The following is a 25,247-nucleotide window of genomic DNA, read 5'->3' on the forward strand; positions in this document are numbered from 1 at the left end:
GCTATACTAAAGAATGGAAACCCTTTAAAAAGTAAGACTTTTGCATCCTTCACAGAACAAAGCAAGATGCTAAAAAGCAAAGACAGGCCATTGTCACATGTCAAGCAAAAAATTTAGCTCTATTTAGCTAGTTTGTCTTATACTTCAGGAACGCAGCTTTCCATTCTTTTCCTGTTCTGGGGGGTGTGTGGTGGGGGCGGATGTTACATCTTTATGTTTTGTTATCTTGACAAGGTTACGTGAGTTGAATACAGGGCCATTCAGATGAGCATTGGAGAATAGTCTGTAAATTACTACAAAGTTGTTTAGTCAATTAACATAAATCTTTAGGGATTATAAAGCTCGGTGTAGCAACTTCAACATTTCAGGTAGACGAAAATTAAATAAATAAAACCTGTATTTTCTTTTCTTTTGCCTTCATTTCATAGTGTGCACTGAGCGCCACCTGCTGGCTGTTTCTTATTCAAAACTACAGTCTTCCCAGACTAGTCAGTCGTTTAAGATTAGGAACTATTTGTACACACCTATGTGTAGAGCTATACATCTATATCTAGTACCCTACGTCTATATCTATATGTCAGTGCATCTGGAAAGTATCATAAATAAAGTTAAAAGATACGCTGTTTATAGATAAACTATATTTTACCTGGAAGTGTTTTATATTACCAACCTTTACATTATAATGCTAAAATTTGCCTTAGGAAGAAATACAGTAGCTTTTCACAAACAATGGATTGACTACTTGATAATAAACTATCATGGATGTTTTAGATACTCAAGTAAAAAAATAGGGCTGGAGAGATAGCTCAGTGTTGGGGAGAGGTGACTGCACTTACAGAGAATCTGGGTTTAATTTTCCACCAGGGACATGGAGTTTCACACTCATCATGACTCCATTTCTAAAGGATCCGGTGCTTTTCTGGACTCCTAGGACATTAGGCATGCATATGATGCACAGCATCCAAACATCCACACATAAAATAAAGTGAATACATCTAAAACGCTGGGCAGTGGTGGTGCATGCCTTTAATCCCAGTACTCAGGAGGCAGAAGCAGGTGGATCTCTGTGAATTCAAGGCCAGCCTGGAGCCTGGTCTACAAAGTGAGTTCCAAGACAGGCTCCAAAGCTAAATAGTAAGACTCTGTCACAAAAAAATAAAGAAAAAAGGAAAAGAAAAGAAAAATGAAACATGTAAAAAAAAAGGTTAGTTATTATTAAAATTCTCTGAATTTACCTATGCTATGACATTAAAATATTTAGATCAATAATTAATGAGATAAAACACAAACATGGTCATGTTCCACATCTTACCTATTCACCTTATCTGTTAAATCTCTATAGGTTAAAGAATTTTCAAGTCTGGATGGTGGATAAAAAGAAAACAATATGGTTTGTGCATCACACTATTAGCATCTTGGAAGGTTTTTGTGCTGTTAAAAGTCAATAACAAGGTTTTATTCTAGTATGTCATGTCTCCAGTATTAAAGGAACATGGTTACTGGTGGGTTTGCCCATGCTTCAGGTTCTCCCATCCCATGAGAAAAGTTAGAATTCCTGGTACCCATTAGCTTTCATTGCTAAACCAGGTATAGTTAAAAAAAAAAAAAAAGGTGTATGAAGGCCACTGTCATTCCTCTACGATGAGAAATTATTAGTTCTGTTATATTTAACAGTAGATTGTAAAGAAAAATAATTACCCAAAGGAAAGCTCGTATAAAGTGAAATAAAAACACAGGCATTAATTTAAAATTATATGTTGTAATAAGGAAACCCAACATGTATTGTGATCTCTTAAACTTGAACCCTAATTACAGATGATGGTTATTGTTTACTGTAGGCTGTGCTCAACCCAGGAGCCCCTTCAGAATCACTGCGTTTTATGGATGGATAAAATGTTCTCTGAGGATGGAAAAACATTGAAACAGGGAACACACTCTGGGTCACAAAAGAGGATGAAAATATAGTTTCTAGTTTTGCACATCAGGGCAGATTATTTATTACTGTATGTTTGACTTTGTTTTTGATAAGTAGCATATTTTGTTAAGAGCACAATTTGGTAAATATACTTAAAAGTTAATAAACTTCACCAAGATATGGAATATGTTGACTATTTAGAGATGGTTTGTAGAAAAATACAACCCATTTACTGGCTTCCTTTGCCCACAGATCTCTGAGGTTGGCACTTAAGGGTCAAGATCTCTGCTTAGAGTGGTTCTGAGCACTTGATGTGGCCAATGTTGAAACTTGCTCACCTTTAGGATGTGACCTGTGCAGAACACTTCTGAGAACACAGGAGCTGGAGAACATAGGAGCTGGAAGTAGGCAGTATCTCTGACTGATTCCAGGCCAAGGCTGCAAACTCAGGTTCTTGCCAACTTTTGGCATGGATCTGACCAGTCCTCCAGAGGCTACCAGCCCTTCACCTCATCCACTGACACCATACTTTTGATCAAGCTCGCCAGAGAAGATTGATGAGCTCGTTGGAATTAAAAATAAATAACTCCAAAGGCAAAGCAATGAAATCTAATGGGAATGAACAGGTTGACAAAGGCATTGTGAGGTTCATTTCCAGCCTGGTGCTTAAGGGGTTTTCATCAGGACCCCGTAATGCATATTGCACAGAGAAAGAGAAGGGGAAAGAAATTAAAAACAGCCTCCTATGATGAACTTGTATAATTTATACCTTTGCAGAGCGGTGGGCACAGTGTGTCCTTTCCCCTCCCCTCTCCTTTTCCCCTCCACCTGATTTCCAAGCCTCCCAGGCTGGGTAAGAATTTAAATGAAGCACACCCAACCCAGGAGTCAGAATGAAAGTGCAGAGTGCCCTCCGATTATGCATAAGCCTGCAAGTTGTGTGTTTTTGGTGGCAATCTCCTCCCTTCTGCTCCCAATTGCTGATGAAGAGTGGTATTTTAATAGGCAGATGGTAAAGACAATTACAGTGAGGGGCTCAGCTGGGAGATACATCAGTTTACTGCAAATTATTAGTTGATAAAATGCTTTTGTTTACAAGCAGAGTTGTAAGCAGCTTTGTAATCAGTTTATCAGCAGCAGGTAATTTTTTTTCTTTTCTTTTCTTTCTTTCTTTTGATGGCTTGCTCTTTGGGTGCAATGTCACCCCTTGACTGGGCATTTGAAATGCTGGTGGCCAGGGCCAGTCTGTCTGATAGCTGATCTTGGGGACCAGTGTAAATTCCTGCAGAGCCAGGCCACAGCACAATAGGAAACCAAGGTTCATACTCCAGGGATAGATTGTATGTATGTATGTATGTATGTATGTATGTATGTATATATATATATATATATATATATATATATATATATATATATATATTACACTTTTGCTCTTCAAATCCATTTTGAAAAATGGTTTTGTTCTTTGTTTTTTCTTAAACCTGTACTAGCTACTTCTCCAAACCCAGCATCAGACACCTGGATCTCATGCCTTCCAAAACCTTAGTCCACAATCTTTCCAGAAAATTCAGAATACTTTTTGAATACTTTTTAGTGTGTAGGGCAAAACTTTCATCCCATATGCTTCAACAGTGATCAGAATGAGACTGGAATCACACTGTTTACTCTTCTGAAAGCAGGTGCTTCTTAGAAGGACACGGAAAATTATCTCCATAGGAGACACTTTCTTAGAGGAAACTCAATAAATAACACAGTGGAGAGAGTAAAAAGACCCAGTGAGGAAGCAGCCCGAGTATTAACTGAGGGAACCCTCTGAGAGAACAGGGGTTCACAAGCACCGGCTTTCCTTAACTTGGCTTCAATTTTCCATCATCACAGGAACTGTGAAGGCAGAGCTTCTGTTTGGTCACACAGCTAATCCCTTTGAAACGAGAAAATGAGCATGTTTCTTTGTTTCTGAGCTCAATGCCAACCAGCATTTCCCGAGGAGTTTAAGCAAAGTAATAAAATGTCTCCAGTCTTTGAAATGACAAATCACTTAGTTCACTGTGCAAAAATGTGAGCTCCTTAAAGATGCGACAGTTTAGTGCGTACTAAGAGGCCCACCACGCAACATGTACTAGGTGTTTTTGTGATGCATATGGACATCATTCGTAACCTGAGGTTCTCAGATTGGTTCCTTGGAAGGATTCGTCTGTCAGTGATAGGCTGGCCAATAGCTGGTCGCTCTTTATTTTGCTCGCAAATGAAACAAAGTCAGTTTGTGGGCCCAGTCAAAACAGAAGTATTCCCTTAAACAACCACATGCAGTGGCTTCTAAAGTGATCGTTCTTGTGTAAATGTTCTATTTCTGTATGTCATTTCCCGGTATGTGAGGAAAATGTAACTGAGTTAGTAGAGAAGCAGCTACTCGTTGGTTTCATAGCCAAAAAGAATACTCCAAATCCCCTAAAATATTGACATAGTACAGAAAGGCCTGTGTAAACAGAACCCCATGGGTGCATTTTTACTTATATAGAACATGTAAAACAATAATCTTCTAAGTGTTATAGCATACCTGAGTGTCTCACTGTATGTATCTCCATGTTTCCTGGTCTATTTCTTTTTACTAATTAAGAGCCTAAACTCATCAGAATGGCATTAGCTGAATTTCAGCAGATCACTTGGGTTAGAAGAGTTTGTAATTTTAAGGTGGGATTGGCATTAACCCAAGATTATGTAGGGAAAAAAGGTTTAGTAGAAAAGCAGAACATAGTTTTATTATTACTTTAAACATTTAGTGTTCAGTGTCCAGTTACCAATTTTCCTGATCTTAAAGCCATTAACTGTGCCATTAACTGCAGAGGAAAGGTTACCCACAGAAAAGCTGAAAAATGGAAACCTCCCTCTGATAAATTGCAAATTGTTTCAATATAAATAGCAAAAGATGTGCATTTTTATCTTCTGTGAAGGGGATGAAGGATGAACATTGTATTTGGCATGCAGTTCAGCCATTTGTCCATCTCCCTTGACCAGACAAAAAGGAATTTAGCAAATGTATCCATTGGCCCTAATAGTACAGGCATGTCCAGAGTTGCGGACCAAGTCTAATTTCCCTCCAGTAACCCTCCAGAGAATTGCTGGGTGTCCTATAAAATGATTTCAGGCATACCAGCCTGGGGAAGTTGAATGCCCTCAAATGCCCCACTTTACCAATAATGAATGAGAAATGGTAGAGATTGTTTTAAAACAGGAAAGACCTCTTGCAAAATGCATTTTGATTTATTGCTGTGTATCGTACAGATCTTTATCAATTATTCTTATTCTCTTTTATTCAAAAATAACTACTGTAAACTATGACTTGGCATGTTACTGAATACAGAAAAAAGGCATTAATCAACCCTACATAAACAAGTGCACAGATCTATCTCATAACTATGAAGTAGTTAATACATTTTTAAGCAATTTTTATGATAGAAAGGAAGGCTAAGAGTGATGCTTAATTATCTGCAGTCCTCTGTGTTGGGCTCCCTTTTGATTGTATTAATGAAGCAGCTGGCCTATTGTTTCCCTTTAATTCCTCTATTGTTTTAAGAATATGTCACAGCTCTCTTTATTCTTTTATCAGGTGCTGTGCAGGAGGGCCCACACAATGCCTCACAGTCCTCCCGTATTTGCCGATGCACAAAGAAACCTCCAAAGCGGTTTTCAAAGAAGGGGCACCCATAATTTATAAGTTCCCTTCCTGCAATACTCCACTGTCAAGAATTTCAAGAGCAATGAATTTGAATTCATTATAAAATTTGTATTAGGCAACATGCCTATGTATAAATCGTTGTCCCATGTTCACGTCTAAACCCCGGGGTGGAGGCAACAGTCCACGGCATGCCCTACTGAAGTGGGGAATGATTTTGCTGTCAGAGAATCATCCCAACCAATTGCTTTCCACTTTTGAAGAAAGATTAGATTTCAGAGAGAGGCATCAATTCTGGTTTTTCTAATAACTTTGTAAAAATAAAAGAAGCTAATGGCCCAATAAGTAAGATAAGCCAGGATTTCCCTTTTCAGGAAAGATGTGTGTGTGTGTGTGTGTGTGTGTGTGTGTGTGTGTGTGTGTGTGTGTGTGTGTGTGTATGTGTGTATGTGTATGCTCATGTGTGTGTGTATGTGTTGCTGTGTGTGCTCTTATATGTGTGTGCTCTTTTTTTTTTTCCTTTTTAAAATTTGTATTTATTTATTTTACATCTTGACCAGTTTCCTGTCCCATCCCTCCACTTCCTTCTCCCACCTCCCTTTTACCTACCTCCCCCACCCATCCACTCCTCTTCCCTTTCTGTTCAGAACAGGGTAGGCTTCCCCTGGATCTCAACAAAACATGGCATATCAAATTGTAGCAAGACTAAGCACCTCCTTTGTATTAAGATTGAACAAGGCAACCCAGTATGAGGAATAGTGTCCCAAAAGGCAGCAAGAGTCAGAGACAGCCCTGCTCCCAATGTTAGGAGTCCCACTCTTGTGTATGTTTCTGTGTGTGTGTGTGTGTGTGTGTGTTCATGTGTGTGCTCTTGTGTGTGTTTGTGTGTGTGTGCTCATGTGTTCCCCACATAGAATGAACTCCACTCATTATTATTATTATTGCTACTATTATTATATTAACTGTGCTCTAACACGCACCTACCATATTGTTGCATTGTGTGTGAAACACAGACATTTTAGATTTCAGAAATACCAGTCTACCCGTTTAAGACACCAGAAGGCAGGTTAGTATGCAGAGTAGCTATTTCATATTCCGTAGCTATTTAAGATAGTGGTTCAGTCACACATAGCTACACCCGCCCCCCAATTCCTGAGAAAGCCACAGATGTCAAGATACACTCAGAGGTCTGAGTGGGATGACTGTTTCCACAAAGGAAGGTTTTGATTTGCTCTCATCAAATGCCTGTATCTGAGGGGGCTGTGTCAGTGATTTCCCCAGTGACCCCAATTTAAAGAGAAGAAGTAAGACTTGATGACTTAGTGCTTTGGAGTAAAAAGTTACTACCTTTAGTTTTAAAATAATCCCAAGAAAAGTCACTGCCATAAATCCTTATTATAAACCATCTATTTTCTTTTGTATTGTTAGGTAACAGTGGTTGTTTTCTAGCTTAAAAAAAAAAAGTTTTCATTGGATTCCTATCTCTTTGCTTGAGGCTCTTTATCCTACTGTATAGTGAGGCAGAGTAGCGAAAACTCTAAACGTTATTTAATTGGTTCAGTTTGCTACATATTTTTATGCTAAGCGCAGGTCAGTATCTTGATGAGCCCACTGGGTGGGCCAGTTGTTTACAGCTTCCCATTGCTTGCATTTTCTTATTTTTACAAAGCATGTATGTCTATCAATCGCACAGATAAATTAGAAAGAAACATGTACAGGCATAACACATGGAAAAGATTTTTCAGCCTGCTATGTAATTATTAACCTGATTTTTACCATTGTAAGATGCTGCGAATTGCAGATAGCATGGAAGAAGTTAAATGCTTTTATTCTGGATATAGTTTGCTTATACAGAACTCTATAGGTATGGTAGAGCAATATAATTGAAGCTTTGTCAGCTCTGTATCCTAGCAACAGATAATACTGTTAGGTTACTGAATTGCTCCTGGTTGACAAGTAGGGAGTATTTTTGTGTTTATCGTGTTTGCTAATGATGGGATCCTTTCCAAAAGTCCGGTCTTAATCTTAATTAGAGTTTATCAGCAAAGGTCTGCATGGCATTGTGCAGACACTCATTTCCCAATAAAGTGTGCAAGTGAAAAATCTGGCAGAACGGGGTGATATTTGAGGCTACTGCTTCTAGCAAGAGGAGCATGAAATTTCTAAAATATAATCAGGCTTCAACTGTGACTTTATTCTTTATTACTGAAACTTGTAGGATACTTCACTGCAGTTTTGACACCAATTATGGGCAGGGGGGTGGAATATACAAGCTTCCTGCCAAGCACCATATCTGTTTGTACAAGAACCCTGATCACAAACATTACTGAGAAGCGCAAGTACAGGGTTTTCCAGGAATGTCAAGGTCTTCATAGTTGTTGCTTTTTACAGAACCTTGGATGCATTTGTCCTTTGCTGTGAAGGGAGTGGGAAGGGAGTGTGAAAAACTGAGAGAGTGATTGCGTTGGAAGTAAAGAGAGACCGACATCGAGGAAGCCTAAAATAACCTTTCCGCTTGGTGGAGCCTTGGAAGGAAGGCAGCAGATTATTGTCGTCAGATTAAAACCTCCGTTTCTGTGAACAGTTAATGCATGCCCCCGCCCCCTTTCTGGTTGTATGCCATAATCTTTCTGAGGCTAGGCTGTGTGCATCATTATTAGTATTCTTATTAGCAAGCTACACACCCTCACTCTAATATGAGCATTTTTAAAAGAAAGAACTACTCACAGATTTACTGAGTTCCTAGTGGCTTACACAAATTTGAGAATTCCAAGCCTTTTCCTCCTCCTTTATTGATAGTGTCTGACTGGCTCACTCAGTATTTCCATATTCTTTACATATTAAAAGCCAAGGGAATACTCAAAGCAACTTTCAATTGTCCCCTTCTCGTTCCAAAATGGATCTTCTCCACCAAATTGTCTAAGTACTTTGTTGAGTCCGTGCTGACTGAAGAGAAGTAGACACTCACTCAGTAGGTACAAGCTGCCTAAAGTTCATTACATGCCCATGGTGCTTAACTCTACTGGTATGATAAGCATTCTGGGAATGTTCTTAGAAACACAGAAGCTCAAACTTCATTCCCCGAGCCTTTGATATGATGCATGAGAGACAGAGCCTTGAAATCAGCATAGAGAAATCAAACTTCTCCACAGGATCTACAGTGTAGTCAAGATGGCTGCCAGCACTTTGTGGGCATGTGGAATCTTGAGACCCCTAGACATATCTGTTTTAGCTTGCAACCTTGTCAGGAAACTGGTAAGATGTTACTTTATCATGAACACTAAAAACTGTTTAGTATTAATGAGTTAGTTTGGGAAGCGCTGAGGATTGTACCTTATACTTGGTATATCCCAAGGGTTCAATACTTTTAGGACTCCCCTTAGAATCCGGGGTCACATCCACATCACATGTTGTGTAGATTTAATCTCCCGACTGTAGCTCTTCTTTTCCCAGCTCTGCATAATCTCTCTGTTCTCTTCCTCACATTATTTTACAAAGTGAACCACTGTGTTTCTGCTTCAGAGAATACCAGATGGTGCTGTAACTTGGAACACCTGGTATTTCATGTGAAATGTGAGTAAAAATTTAAGGGGTAAAATCAATTACCCCAAAGCTTTCCCTTCACCTAACTCTCTTCTTAGCAGTATGACCTTCTAACCTCATGGTATCAGTATCACAGTGAAATGGGAATCAACTAAAGACTGCTCCTTACTTTCTTTGGAAGACTCCTTGATGAAGTTCATGCAAAGCCCTTAGTCCACCACAGGTCCATACACATAATAATGGTTGAATGAGTGTGCAATAATTACTACTCTTAGCATGTTATCAGCAAGAGGATCTTGATAATTTAAGGGATGTCTGTAGTTTTTATCTGCCTTTTTCTGTGCCCGTGTAAAGAAATTTCCAAGATTACACTTTAACTATTAAGTTAAGATTAAAACTAGATTTTCTCCCCCACCAATCTCTTTTTCCCTGCAATGTTTGGCATTGAGTGCAAATTAATTTTCAGTAATTCCCAGTACCCACTGTTTATTCCATAGAATAAACTTTCTTCCATATGGAGATTTAACAGGGCTATTCTTCAGCATTGTTAACAGGCAGAAACCTGAAGCTACAAAGTAAGTAATAAATAACTCTAGCAATTTTCAGTGGACAGAAGAATCCAAAATGCTTGCAAAATTGTCTCCCTCTGGTGCCTTGGGGACTCTGATTGCTTGACTTCCAAGGAGGAGTCTCTTAAAGTAACTTCGTGTGATTCTGTGGTAGAGATGTACTGGTTCTACCTGAGCCCCAAGGCTCAGCCCTCTGATGAAGCTAGTGATGTCTGAGATTGTTAAGACAGAGGCCCAGTGACAGGGTCAACTGGAGTGTATCTTATAAGAATTACAAGGCCCATGTCCCTCTCTGACTTACTGTTTGGAAATGCAAACACCTCTTCCTTAGTATTTGTTCCAGGCCATTCCCAAGGGCCAGGCTCTCATGTTTAGATTTCCAGTCTTGGGTGTTTTCTTAAAGAAACAGAACAGATTTACATATTTGAAAGCTGGGAACAAGAAAAACTATATTCTTATCTATTTTTCTAAGCTTTTTTCATGGAAAGGACCTTATAAAGGTCACGTGGATAACTCTAAGGCAAGAAATACAAATGGTATATGCTCTTATGAGGTCTAATTTACTGAAGACATAACGCTATAATTTTGTGTTTTTTTTTTTTTTTTTTTACTTTCAACTGTGGTAAAATACACATACACAAAATATGCTCTCTTGACCATTTCAAGTGGCATGTACATGGTTATACAGCCATCCACTTCTAGAAATGTTCATTCTGCAACACTGAACCTCCATTCCTTCTCAACACTTTCATTACCCACTGTCCTCATCTCTTTCCTGTCTCTATTCTTTGAATGTCTCATGTTCCTCTGTGCAGTGTTATCAAGTAGTATTTGTCTTTGGGGACTGGCTTCTTTCAGTTAGCACACTGCCATCTAAGTTCATCACACTGTAGAATAAATCTCACTTATTTTTGAATCAACAATATTCCATGGTCCATCATGACACATTTTCATTATCCATTCCTCTGTTGATGACAATGTTTGAGTGGTTGTGACAGTGTTATTTTACACTGTGGGGTGTGTATTCATGTGCCTTCAAATGCCTCTTCAAGATCATACCTTCAGCTCTTTGGGGGGAATATCTCTAAGTTCAATTATAAATCACAGGTAATTTCATTTTCCATTTTTAAGAATCACCATCTTGTTTGATTTTATGTAACTTCCAACTCTACAGAAGGCCCATATCCTAACCAGTGCTTGTCATTTGCTGTTGTTTTAAATAATAGTTCTGCCTCTATTCTAAAATCCAAGGAAGTACTTTGTGTTCACACTGAACATGGGGTTAAATATTCAAAAGACTTTAACATTTTTATGCATCTAATTTGATTCAGGGAGAATGCAACAACTGCATTGCATGCAAATGCAAACCTGAATTGGCAGCATATGCTAAGTCTGAAATGATAAAGCACAAAACTGGTCCTCCTGCCTCCTAGCCATAAGTGATTGCTACAAACTAATTCAGGTTCTAATTGGTCAAGATACAGTATTGTATCTTCCGTCTTCTCTTTGGGAATGAGTGAGCTGCTTTCTTGAGACACAGATGCCTTTGTTCACAGTTTTCACTGCTCTGCCTTTTCTGATGACATTCCTTTTCTCTTGGATTTGGCAAAGCAGTAAGCAATTAGAATAATGGTTCCAATTAGACCAAACCAGGAAATAGTGGTTGACAGGGACTTAACCACTTTCCTCTGCTCAGTCCCTAAGAATTGCCAGGTTCACTGTTTGGTCCTCTGTAATCTGTGCTTTCTCTGGGCTACCTCACCAATGCAAAGAGCATTGGCAGTCACTTAGAATGTGATAATGGCTTCTCATATCTAATTTGTTTCTTGCATTTTTGCCTGAAACTCACTGTGTAGACCAGGCTAGCCTGGAACTCACTGAGATCTACCTGCCTCATGATAGCATGAGCTATCATCTGGTCTCAGATATTTTTTTCTATAATCTTTATTTTCTTTTTTTTTCAAAGTCATAGCTACCTCCTAGATACACTCACCTAGAAGCTTTTCCAGGATCTCAGACTTTGCCTTTTCAAAACATTACTGCACGCATATGAGCACTCTCTTCCTCTCCCCTTTGTTTCTCGGTATATGTCTCTCTCTCCTTTTGTCTCTCTATCTCTATGTCTCTCTGTGTCTGTCTCTCTCTGTATCGATCTCTGTCTCTGTCTCTCTCTGATCCACAACTGGACTATGAAGTAAAGAAGTCGAAGCCATGATTGTGCCACTGACCACACACATCTCTTCAGTTTTCTCCACCCTAGGAGGGAACTGTCACTTCATGGAGTAATTGACACATTTAAAACAAATGAAATACACCGACTACTTCTCCTCTCCAGCCCCTAAAAATGCTTCTAACCTGTACTGACTTTCTGTTCTTGTCAAGTCCTTGTTTTATGTAATTACAATACTATATGTTACTACTCCAGCTGCCTGTCAAGGTAGGGCCATAACCACCATTTGTATTCCAAGGCCATTAGCCTTGGTGTCAGCTCAACACCTTCCTTTCTTTCTCTTCTAAGGACATCACTCCAGCCCTGTCTCTACACTCCTCAATATGACTCTTTTCTCCCTCATAGTTTATATTTACAAGTGCTGAATTAGTGTAGCATCCTCTAAGTAGCTGGATATAGCATATCCTGCCAAAACAGTTTTGTCTAGATGACACGGAAGGAAAATATCTGCTAATCATTTATTTATTCATTAAAATAAAGGTGTCTCCCTTCACCCAGAATGAGCCAGTTACAATTGTGTTCACTTTATTGACACTTCAGGCTTCTCTGCCTCACTCCAAGGCTTTTATGAAGAACCATGATAACTGCTATAAGCCTCACCATAGCCAACCTCAAGCTAGCCATAGGAGATCAACCAACACACGAAATTCCTGAAAACAAAGATTTTTATTCTTCATACAGATAAGCTAATTCCAGGACACAAGTGCCCCAATCGGTACCTTTTCCCACAGACACTCAACTCAAGGTGTGTTCCAAAAGTCAGATCCTTTTATAATTCTGTACTTTTTCCCATGTTTATTCTATGTCCACTAATAATGACCCTGCCTGCTCCTGCTTACACAGATGCTCGATATTTCACTTCTATTTATTCCAGATTCAGTAAAATGTTACTTTCGATGGCTTGCCTGATTCCATCAAGAAGGGTCAGTTACCCATAGTGTGGTATACATTTTTATTTATTTTGGGCATATATGTATTCCGATTGTCAAATGCGCGTAACGGTGCAGAGCCCAGCCTGACACATAGCAGAGAGTTCACCACATTGAGTGATGAATGAATGAGTTAAAGTTTAATCCTAACTGACTTTCTTGTCAAACCTACATAGTATGTATTCAGTCTAAGTCAGTCTTCCAAAATGATATACTCTGAGTAAACCACAAAACAGAAAAAAGTAGTAGCAATGATAAAATATGAAACAACACAGGAATATCTGAAAATGCACAAGTGTACAACAACTATCAAGCTGCTTGTTTTTTGTTGCCTGGGGGGGCCAACACCCAGCAGCACAGTGCTCAAAGGGAAATCTACGGAGTTGGCATACTGTGACCTTTTTGGAAAAGACACCTCACACACTCCTGGTGGTTTCCTTCAGACCCTTCTCTTTATTTTCCTTTTGTATTCTGTTCTGTATTCTATATTCCCTTTCCTTATCTCTATCTAGAAATGTCCCTTCTGTCTCTCTTGATTTTGTCATTCTCATTCTATTTTTATTCTTCCTTATTTTCCTTCTCCTGTATTTCTCCTCTATAACGTATTTACTACAACAAAATCTTTCAGGCAATATAGAAATTACAATGTTGTTTCATTCTGTTTTTTCAAGTGAATGATTACAATGAATACAAGTTTTTAAAAAAGCATATTTTCCATATACCTTAACATGATTAAATATATTACAGGTGAAAAATAAATAATCCCAAGAATCCAATCAACTTGTTATAGGTTAACAGTGTAGGCAAGCAAGGTATGCTTTTACTGGCAAGCTGCGTTTTGTGGTCATAAAGAAAGGACCAATTACTTTATTACTAATCTTGAAAGATCATCTTAGAAGGAATCTTCAAGAACTCACAAACCTAAACCTTTGTACATGAAAAACAATCACTCAACTCTAATTTAAATCTTTAGGGTGCATACCCATTTATCAATTTTTTTGTATCAGGAAATGGAGGGCAAAAATAGGTATTAATCATCAGCTTTGGTCATCAACCAATTCTAGCAAGAACAACACATCAGGTAATGATAATTAGGCTGATTTGTAAAATCTTTTTCCCTGAACTTAAAGAGTTCCTCACTCAACTATGTGCCTTTCTAAAACTTTAGATTGTCTTCTTATGTTTTTCACCTCAAAGCTATTTAACAATAACATCTTAGCCTAACTCCAAGTTATTTTCAAAGCTTTGTTTCGCTATGCTACACTCTGAAACCTGTGAACACATCTCCCAACATTAAGATTAGAAGAATTTAAACAAGCTGGGCTACTGGGACTCAATTGTTTTTCTTAATTAACCTAAGTCACAGACTATAGGAGTCTTCAATAGAAACTCATGTGTCCTAGCAATGTGATACTTCCTTATTTTATATTTTTGTCACCAAAACTTTGTTTAAACTAACAATATTATTATCAATTGGACAGTACAGCTTTGGAAAAAAATCATCTTCAAAATAATCCACAGGTAAAAATGCCCAGTAGAATGGGATATTTCCAAGAGATGGTCACATGGCATTGAGAGCAATGCCGATCTCTCCATGCCCATTCACAGCATGGCAGATCCCAGAGGAAGATGGCAGCAGCAGACACCGGAAGGCCCAGCAGATGCTATAGACATTTTGTGGTCTGTACGTATATAAGATTTACACATCAGGTTTTGTTTCCTGGTGTTTTGGTCCACTGAAGTAAATTCTGCTGTTCCTGTGACATGACCACTGGCCCTTAATAATGTAGACAATCATATTTTTGTTGTTTTTTAAATAACCTTTTTATTTGAAACAAGCTTGTCTTACATATCAATCCTAGTTCCTGCACCCTCCCTTCCTCCCCTGTTCCAACCCCCATCTGATCCTCTTCCTGCTCCCCAGGGATGGTGAGGCCTTCTTCCATGGGGAGTCTTCAAAGTCTGTCATATCATTTGGAGCAGGGCCAGGCCCTCCCCCATGTGTATAAGCTGAGGGAGTATCCCTCTATGTGTGGAATGGTCTCCCAAAGTCCACTCTTATACTAGGGATGAATACTAATCCATTACCAGAGGCTCCATAGACTGCCTAATCCTTCCAACTAACACCACATTCAGGGAATCTGGGTTGGTCCTATACTGGTTTCCCAGCTATCAGACTGGAGTCCATGAGCTCCACCTTGTTCAGGTCAGCAGTTTCTGTGGGTTTCTCCAGCCTGGTCTTGACCCCTTTGCTCATCATTCCTCCCTGTCTATAACTGGATTCCAAGAGTTCAGCTTAGTGTTTAGCTGTGGGTGTCTGCTTCTGCTTCCATCAGCTACTAGATGAAGGCTCTAGGATGGCATATAAGGTAGTACTCTCATTATTGGGGAAGGGCATTTAAGGTAGCCTCTCCACTATTTCTTAGATTGTTAGTTGAGGTCATCCTTGTAGATCTCTGGACATTTCCTTAGTACCAGATTTCTCTAACCATATAATGGCTCCCTCTACTATGGCATCTCTTTTCTTGCTCTCCTCTATTCTTTCTCTGACTCAATCTCCCTGCTCCCTCATGCCCACCTCTCCCCTCCTTTCCCTCCTAACTCCCTCTCCCCTCCCCTCATGCCACCAAATTGCTTGGAAGCTCTTGTCCCTTTCCCCTTCTCCAGGGGACCATGTATGTCTCTCTTAGGGTCTTCCTTGTATCCTAGCTTTTCTGGCGGTGTGGATATAGGATGGTAATCCTTTGCTCTATGTCAAAAAGCCATATATGAGTGAGTCTTTGTTGATGTTTTACACCTAATATTTTTCATTTTAACTTTGTTATTTGTTGGATGTTTTGGTTAATACTGTGCATAGGTATGTTGCTGTTATCTTGCTGTGTGAGCATGATTAGCTGTCAGTAGATGCATTCAGCTAGGAACTGGAACCAAACTTGTCTTTCCTTTTATGAAAGGTAACCAGAGCTGGATTAACCAAGAATGTGAACTCCATACTTGAAATCTAATGGCTCTGTGACCGTGCTGTGAAATAAACCCAAACTGCAGCTACTGCTTTTTCTGTTTCCACCCTTGTTCCATAGGCCAGCTTAATAAGCTGTGTTCCCGAGGAAAGAGAAGACAGTTATTAGCTTGTCTACCCCCATAAGTAGTAAGGTGTGTATACATCAGAAAGGGCAGAGCATCTAAATACAGAGGTTCCCAGAGCAAGAATGGCCCCAGGGGAAATGGCAGCTCACAGGCTTCTAACTCCCTCTCAATCCCCAGTGATGTAATTTTGGCCTCAGTAGTTTGGAAAATAATTTTTTTTTCCAACAACAAAATAAATCTGCTCTGTTTCAACTACAACGATCCTTTATGCTTTGAGAAATATTAGCATCAAAATGTGGTTGGGGTGGGCACATGCTGCCCTGTGGTATTTTACTATCTTCATGTTTTAATTTAAAACTGATCATAAATTTGAGGACTATCATCTTCCTTTTCTTTTTTCACACAGACACATGCCCCCGTGCGTTGTGTTTTGTTTGCTTACTTTAGACCTTGGTTAATTGCCCCGCGATGTTTCTAAAGCGTCACCTCCAGTTTTCCATTTGACTCTGCCATTGTCATAGACTGTTCTTATCTCCATGAGATTTGTACAAGTTGTTTAAAAACCATGATCTCCAAGGCTGGAAAAAATGAAGTGCACTTGAAATGACAGTTATGCTGAAAGATAAGCAGAGCAATGTGACTTATCAAAATGGGTACAATTTTTCTTAGTTAATGAGTACAATATACAGCCTTCCAGTACATACACAATGAGGGGGTGCTTTCTAAAATATCAACTACACCACATTATTGCAGACATAACTGTGTGGGATATGTATCTAGGCCTGAGAGTGGAGATAACAAAATATAAGTGCTCTGCCTGTCTAAACATGTTAAATAAATGAGTGTTCACTATCACATTCCAATACATTAGAAGATGTACTTGCATAGTTAATTTTTCTTTTTAATGCACTGCTCGTGATCATTTGAAATGCAGAGCAGAGTCTATCTCTGTGTTTGAAGACAAGGTTCCTTTCATTTAAACAAATCTTTATTGAAATAAGCCTTTTGAAAAGAATCTTTGGCGTATCCTCTTTTGCAGGGTGTTCAGTCAGGGTAAATGGAGATAAAGAAGGGACATCGCAGGGTATTACATAAGATTGCCCATCAAAGGAAAAAAGTACACAGGTGGCAGTCTACACAGGGAGGGTCAGATTCCCTGTAATTGAATGTTAACAACCTAGATTTTATAAACTGTTGTTTGCTTGTTTGGCAATTTGGGGCATGTGTACTCACTGTGTATAAGCTTTGGGAAAGCAGAGAGAACGACAGAGGAATGGGGGGAGAGGGAGTGGGGCATTGGAAGAGGGAGGCAAACTGTCGCTTCTTCCGTTAGTTAATGGAACCGTAACTTCAGAAGCTTGTCTGGAGTAAGTTTTGGCAATTGTGTGCCCCCCATGCAGGCACTCCACCAATGACCAGGTTAATGATTCAGGCAAGAGGCTGGAAGGCAGGCCATTGACAAAGATTGCATCAATATTTTCCCCAGGTTTTTCCCACTGTTAGTTACTAAAACTGTTGTTGAAGGCCAGAATAACCTCTGTCCCTAGGGGCCAGCTGAGACACACAGCTGCAGTCTGATTGAACTCCTTTCTCAGTCCATATTCATGTGAATAACGAGAAGATGCTCTTGACATAGGTCTAGGATGCAGCTGGCTCATGGGTAGTTCCGTGTCAACGCTTTCTCCTCTCATTTCTCTCTTCTTAACAGGGGGTCAGCTTTGGTGTACCACAACGAAGGCCATCTCAGAGGGTGAGGAGCTAATTGCCTTTGTGGTGGATTTTGACTCAAGGCTACAAGCTGCCAGTCAGATGACTCTAACAGAAGGGATGTACCCGGCCCGCCTGCTGGACTCGATTCAGCTGCTTCCACAGCAAGCAGCCATGGCTTCTATTTTGCCTACAGCTATTGTCAATAGTAAGTGCTGAGTGCTGTAACCCAGCTTTGTGGGGGTGATGGGTATTTATAGGAGAGACAAGCAGCTGGGAAGAGACATTTTCTTCAGTTTGTGGCTATGACTGTGTGTGTGTGTGTGTGTGTGTGTGTGTGTGTCTGTCTGTCTGTCTGTCTGTGTGATGTGTTTGCTTCATATTCAAATGCAGGGGGAAAAAACACATGGACTTCCAATTATGTCAGATTGCATTCCTAAATGCCACCCACAGTAAGAACTGTCTTTCTCTACTTATGAAATAATACTAAACTGAATTTAGCAATGGCAAGCCTCATAGCTTTCGGTGATAATTTTATAGTATCAAAGTTTGTATTTGTTAATGGTCATGGAATTTCAAAGCTTGGAAAAAAAGAGAAGAATATAAATTTAAAAAATCACATTTTATTATATACACTAATGATAGAGAATACATAATATTATATTGATGTGACATAAAATTATTAATTATTTTTCTATTTTAAAGTAACAAGCTTAATGAATAGCCTCAAATAAACAAATACAACAAGTTCATAGAGCTTTTGTTTTTAATCCCTACAACCTGGATGAAGGCCTGGTAACCTGGAAAAATCAAAGTATTTGTTTACTAAAAGGAAAAGAAAGAAGAAGTATACCTTACTCAGTTGTGATGCTTCAATGTCTAATATTAATTACATATAAGAATATACCTGTTTACTTTTGGAAGTAAGGAAATAATTACTCTCAAGGGACCCAATATAAGCACAGATTATCACTTGCTTCCTGAAATCAGTCAGTTGACATGACATTTTTGAAATATACTCTATATTAACTATGTAGTCTCTTGGATAGTGTACGTATACTTAACTTGAGAAGAAAGGGTTAAATAATAAAGAGACATCAGCACAGCATTCTGAAGTTGCTCTTATCTCCCCTCTGATAGAATCTGATCCTTAGTTGTTTCTTGTTTCTTGTTCATGGTTTCACAGAGCCATGTCCCTTATTTCACCATTATCTATATAGCCATTGTTCAGTAGTGATAATTCTAGATCTTTCTGTAGAGTTTTAGAACTCTCTGAAGTCTCCCCCAAATGGCCCTCTCTATTTATCTCGTAAGTACAAAATTCCATTATGTCTAATGTGACCCTATGTTCCCCCAAAGCCTCTGAAGAGCATTCCAAATCCCAGAGTCTATAGTACAAAGGCCAGGCTAGACCAACCCACGCTGCCTTAGCCTGCCAAATACTGCTCTATCTCATCTCTGAATTTATGTTTCCTCCATATAATCCCACCTCTGTTTCACTTTGTCATCCAGACAGTACAGGGGTAGGTTTAAGGCTAGGTTTCCAATCTCAATATAACCCTTTATACCAGTGATTCTCAACCTATGGATCATGACCCCATTGTCAAACTTTCACCTCCGAAAATATTCACATTATGATTCATAACAGTAGCAACATTATGTAGCAAGGAAAATAATTTTATGGTTGAGGTCACCACAAACATGAGGAACTTTATTGAAGTGTCACAGCGCTAGGAAAGTGTCAGTCAATCAATTCTTAAGGACCCAACTCAGAACCTGGGAATAGACTCAGAAAGATGGAAACAAATGTGATTTTACCCTGATTCCACTCCCCCTGACAGTAGCTAATATGTCTCTGGCTTTGCTGCAGAGGATATATTCCCTTGCAAATCCTGTGGCATCTGGTACCGGAGCGAGCGGAACCTGCAAGCCCATTTGATGTACTACTGCAGTGGGAGGCAAAGAGAAGTTGCTCCAGTGTCTGAAGAAAACGAAGATAACACGCATCAGATTTCCAGCCTGTGCCCCTTCCCACAGTGCACCAAGAGCTTTTCCAACGCACGAGCTCTAGAAATGCACCTGAACTCACACAGTGGTAAGGGTCTCTACTGTTTCTGTGGTTGCTTCAGGGTACTCTACTCTTTCTACACACACACACACACACACACACACACACACACACACACACACACGTGCATGTGCTTATATCCATATCTATTATATATGCAAATAGATAAGTAGTAGGCAGATAAAAGATAGATAAATACGTAGATAGAAGATAGATGATAGGTAGGTAGGTAGGTAGATGATAGACAGTTGGCAGATAGATAGATGACAGATAGATATTTTACTGGATCATACAGTATTCCTGTCTACTATTTAGATGCAGCATATTTTAACCCAAGGACTTGACTTTGGTTTCCACAACATCGGTCAACTGCAGTGTTTAGGTCATGAACCAAATCATAACATTCATTTTCCTCTTCAGAAAAACAGCATTATTTCTATTTGTCTACTACCCTTCATTTTCATTGCTTTGTCACATGACCTTTGGGAACTGATCATGGTGTTTTCCATGTGTTAAGGTAGAAATAGTAGCCACATTTTAAAAGGAGTTGCTGTGCAATTGAAGCTGCTATTGTGGTAGTTTTCATTAAAAGTTTCTCAATTTCCACAGTATGTGTGGGTAAAGCTTAACTGAATTTTATCACATGAAAGTACTCTTGATTCCTTAAGAAAAATGGGAAGTTGGGAGCTATTCCCACCAATGTTTGAAATGGATCCCAGCTATTGTTAGCTATGATACCCCCCATTCCTATAATCTTAAAATGTACAGAATTATGTTAAATTTAAATATTTTTAGAATTTTTCCTAATTTTTTAATATTTTATTTCATTTGAGGCAGGGTCTTTTTACATAGCCCTGGCTGTTCTGGCGCCATTATGTAGACCAGGCTGGCCTCAAACTCACAGTTCAGAGAAGAGAGGACAAGTCTGTCCTCAGCAGATAAGAACAAACAGAACAATAGTTGTTTTATAGGATGCATACCTTCACCATCTGTGGCAATAACTAGTCAGAAACAGGGAGTGGTCAACCATGTTCCAGACTGACTTTATTAACATACCATTTTCTACACAGATAAACCACATTCAGTAAAACCATCTGTCTAATGCACTATAGTTTCTTTCTTTGTGTGTGTGTGTGTGTGTGTGTGTGTGTGTGTGTGTGTAGGTATTCAGTAGCTAGTAGCCACTCTAGTGAATGCTCACTTCTTCCTGTTGTAGAACATAGTACTCAGATGGTTAGGCATGACTCTATTGTTACACAGCTTGATCATTATAACTCTCTTGGGTTGTTTTGAAGTTTGTTTATTGGCCCATGCAACAGAAGTACTGGTAATTCTCCCCATCCATACCATAACACTCACAAATAGGCTTAGGAAACTATAACTGCAGATGTCACTAAAATGTCTGTATCACATAGGAGCAGCTGCAGGATTTCTGTCTGTTGTGTCGACAAACACAAGCTCACTAGTCAAGTTGTGCATCACTGGGAAGCAGACAGGTGTGGTTCTCAGCTTTCCTACTTTGTATGTCTTTACAGGAGTGAAAATGGAGGAGTTCCTTCCCCCAGGGGCAAGTTTAAAATGCACAGTCTGTAGCTACACTGCTGATTCGGTGATCAATTTCCACCAACACCTGTTCTCTCATCTCACTCAAGCTGCCTTCAGGTGCAACCAGTGCCATTTTGGCTTCCAGACTCAGAGGGAGTTACTACAGCACCAGGACCTCCACATCCCCGGGGGTGGCAAACTTCCCAGAGAAAGCGACTTGGAGCACTCTCCTAGTGGAACCGAAGACAGCTTACAGCCAGCCACAGACTTGCTGGCCAGAAGCGACCTCTCCCAGAGCCAAAAGGCCATGCAGACTAAGGATGCAAGCTCAGACACAGAACTGGACAAATGTGAGAAAAAGACTCAGCTCTTCCTCAGCAACCAGAGACCAGAGATACAGCCGGCAGCCAACAAGCAGAGCTTTTCTTACACAAAAATAAAGTCTGAGCCCTCCAGCCCGAGACTTGCTTCCTCTCCAGTACAACCCAACATCGGGCCCTCTTTTCCCGTGGGACCTTTCCTGTCTCAGTTTGCTTTCCCCCAAGATATCACCATGGTCCCTCAAGCTTCAGAGATCTTAGCCAAGATGTCCGAGCTGGTCCATCGGCGATTGAGGCACGGTAGTAGTAGCTACCCTCCGGTAATTTACAGCCCTCTGATGCCCAAAGGGGCTACATGCTTTGAGTGTAACATAACATTCAATAATTTGGATAACTACCTAGTTCATAAAAAACACTACTGCAGCAGTCGGTGGCAGCAGATGGCCAAGTCCCCTGAGTTTCCGGGGGTTTCAGAAAAGATGCCTGAAGCTGTGAGTCCCAATACTGCCCAGGCTTCCATAAGCCTTCTTAACCCAGCTGCTCATTCCTCTGACCCAGAAACACCACTTCTTCAAACATCATGCATCAACTCTTCCACCGTCTTAGATTTGATTGGGCCAAACGGAAAAGGCCATGAGAAGGACTTTTCCACTCAAGCCAAAAAGCTGTCCACCGCCAGCAGCAACGATGACAAAATGAATGGAAAGCCCATTGATGTGAAAAATCCCAGCGGTCCCTTAGTGGATGGGGAAAGCGACCCAAATAAGACCACCTGTGAAGCTTGTAACATCACCTTCAGCAGGCACGAAACATACATGGTCCACAAACAGTATTACTGTGCAACACGCCATGACCCTCCGCTAAAGAGATCTGCCTCCAACAAAGTGCCCGCCATGCAGAGAACCATGCGCACGCGCAAGAGAAGGAAGATGTATGAGATGTGCCTACCTGAGCAGGAGCAAAGGCCGCCCCTGGTCCAGCAGAGGTTTCTTGATGTATCCAACCTCAGCAATCCTTGTAGCTCCACTCAAGAGCCCACCGAAGGGCTAGGAGAATGCTACCACCCGAGATGCGACATCTTCCCAGGAATTGTCTCCAAGCACTTGGAAACTTCGCTGGCCATGAACAAATGCGTTCCGGTTCCCAAATGTGACACGACCCATTCCAGTGTTTCCTGCCTAGAAATGGACGTACCCATAGACCTCAGCAAAAAGTGTCTATCGCAGTCTGAGCGGACGACCGCCTCTCCCAAAAGGCTGCTAGACTACCACGAGTGCACCGTATGCAAGATCAGCTTCAATAAGGTGGAGAACTACCTGGCCCACAAGCAGAATTTCTGCCCTGTCACTGCGCATCAGCGGAACGACCTGAGTCAGCTTGATGGCAAAGCGTTCCCTAATTCAGAAAGCGAACGGAATAGCCCCGACGTCGGCTTTGAAAGAAACATGATCAAATGTGAGAAGAACGGGAATCCGAAGCAGCCTTCGCCCAATGGAAACTTGTTTTCATCCCATTTAGCGACTTTACAGGGCCTGAAAGTGTTCAGCGAAGCCGCTCAGCTCATCGCTACAAAGGAAGACAACAAACACCTGTTTCTTCCCCAATGCCTTTACCCTGGAGCAATAAAGAAGACGAAAGGAGCTGATCAGCTTTCTCCATACTATGGCATAAAGCCAAGCGATTACATCCCCGGTTCTCTTGCCCTCCACAACACCGACGTAGAACAAAGCACAAATGCAGAAAACGAGTCTCCAAAAGGCCAGGCCTCCTCCAATGGGTGTGCCGTGCCCAAGAAAGATTCTCTGCCACTGCTGCCCAAGAACAGAGGCATGGTCATAGTGAATGGTGGACTGAAGCAAGATGAAAGGCCTACGGGTAACCCACAGCAAGAGAACATTTCCCAGAATGCCCAGCACGACGATGACCACAAATCCCCTTCGTGGATCTCTGAAAACCCATTAGCTACAAATGAGAACGTCTCCCCAGGAATTCCCTCGGCAGAAGAACAGTTGTCCAGCATAGCAAAGGGAGTGAACGGTTCCACCCAGGCTCCCAGCAGTGGGAAATACTGCCGGCTATGCGATATCCAGTTCAATAACCTCTCAAACTTTATAACTCACAAGAAGTTCTATTGCTCATCACATGCAGCAGAACATGTCAAATGAACTAACTGAATTAAAAAAAAAAAAAAAAAGAGGGAAGAAAGCAGTCACCTTTGGTACCAGTGTTTAGTATGTTCTTCTAAACAGTCCTGAAAAAAACAAAAACAAAAAACAAAGACTCTGTTTGAATTACATTTGAATTACATCTGGCAATCAGAAGACATTCATTATGGCTGAGTTGAAGACTTACAATGTAATTTCATTACAGACCATTAGTAAAGTGTATTATTGGTGCCATTTTCAAAACAAAAATTAATTTATTTTACCAGCAGTATTCATAGCTGTGGTTATGTTATTTTTTATTTAAAAACTTTATATTAAAGTCATTTGTAATGTTATTGTATAGTTATTGTGTAGCACATATGGTTTGCACTGTATAGTAGCTTTTAAAGAAAATAGTCACAAAACAATACAGAAAAGCATTTTAGAAATAGCTTCCAAAGCACTTGTGTATCCTGATTTTTTCTTATATGCTGTTGCAGATATGTGTATATGCTAAAATATAACCTGCAAACATGTTCTAAATACACATGCTATAAGTTCGCCTTAAGATTTCAGTTTGTGGATAATCAGGCTCCATTTGCACTTTATATTTTAGCAAATACAGTCTCTATGTCACTAGGCTTTGCATTCGTACGTAGCCGTATATTTCTGTCCATTTTCTCAAGCTTAAACATGTATGTTAAATGAAGATTGGCATTTTTCTTTCTTGTACAGTACTTGTATTTTCTTTCACCGATGCAGTCCTGTCTCAGTTTTTAAACCTTTGCTGTTAAATGCAATACTTTATAAAGGATGAACAAAATTACTGGAAGCAGTATTGTAAGTAATGGAGTAGTAGTAATCGGTTTTATCTTTTGAAAGGCACAGTCTAAATTGAAACCCTAAACTCGATGCTGCAAGTATGAATTTAATTCATATATATAAGATCTATTTAAATATAAGAGTAGCAATACTGCACCTGGTGATCACAAAGATAATGTTCTACTTCTGATAGAAATAATTTCTCAACAAATGTTGTTACTATGCATGTATATGGATGGAATAAAATTCCAAATTGTTGGAGAAATTTGATGTCCTGGGCTTTTTTCCTCCCTTGAGTACCAAGGAAAAGGTATCCAGCTCTATTTGTGTCACATACAACATAGCAACATTTTAATCAGTTATATGTTTATTTCTGTTGCCAGCTTTCTTTCAAAAAATGGAACTGAGTTTTTCATTGCCCCTGTTTAACCCAGCCATTCTCAATTATTCTTGAGGCAGTAAACTGAAATTTCAGGCATCTCCTTAATTCAGTAGTTCTCAACCTTCTTAGTGCTATTACTCTTTAGTATAGTCCCTCATGGTTGTGGGTACCCCAGGCAAAACATTATTTTTGTTGTTACTTCATAACTGTAATTCTGCTACTGTTATCCATCATAATGTAAATATTTGTATTTTCCGATGGTCTTACGTGACCCCTGTGGTAAGGTAGTTTGACCCAAGGGGTCATGACCCAC

The 25,247-nt window shown here is 39.9% G+C and overlaps 1 protein-coding gene across 3 annotated transcripts in view; it reads left to right on the top strand.

The window, feature by feature from the left end:
* The window catches only part of Zfpm2 (zinc finger protein, FOG family member 2), a 424,449-nt gene extending 399,638 nt beyond the window's left edge, over positions 1-24,811 (top strand). For 2 of the 3 annotated variants that reach the window (XM_051202518.1, XM_051202520.1), the window contains 3 exons: positions 17,655-17,861; positions 19,524-19,748; positions 21,257-24,811. In XM_051202518.1, the coding sequence (XP_051058475.1) occupies positions 17,655-17,861; positions 19,524-19,748; positions 21,257-23,751 (2,927 nt within the window). In that variant the 3' untranslated portion in view covers positions 23,752-24,811. The remainder of the gene's footprint in view (positions 1-17,654; positions 17,862-19,523; positions 19,749-21,256) is intronic. The other variant, XM_051202519.1, reaches the window with a different exon arrangement.
* The last annotated feature ends 436 nt before the right edge of the window (positions 24,812-25,247 follow it).

Source organism: Phodopus roborovskii, unplaced genomic scaffold (genome assembly GCF_943737965.1).
Source record: "Phodopus roborovskii unplaced genomic scaffold, PHOROB, whole genome shotgun sequence".
NCBI lineage: Eukaryota > Metazoa > Chordata > Mammalia > Rodentia > Cricetidae > Phodopus > Phodopus roborovskii.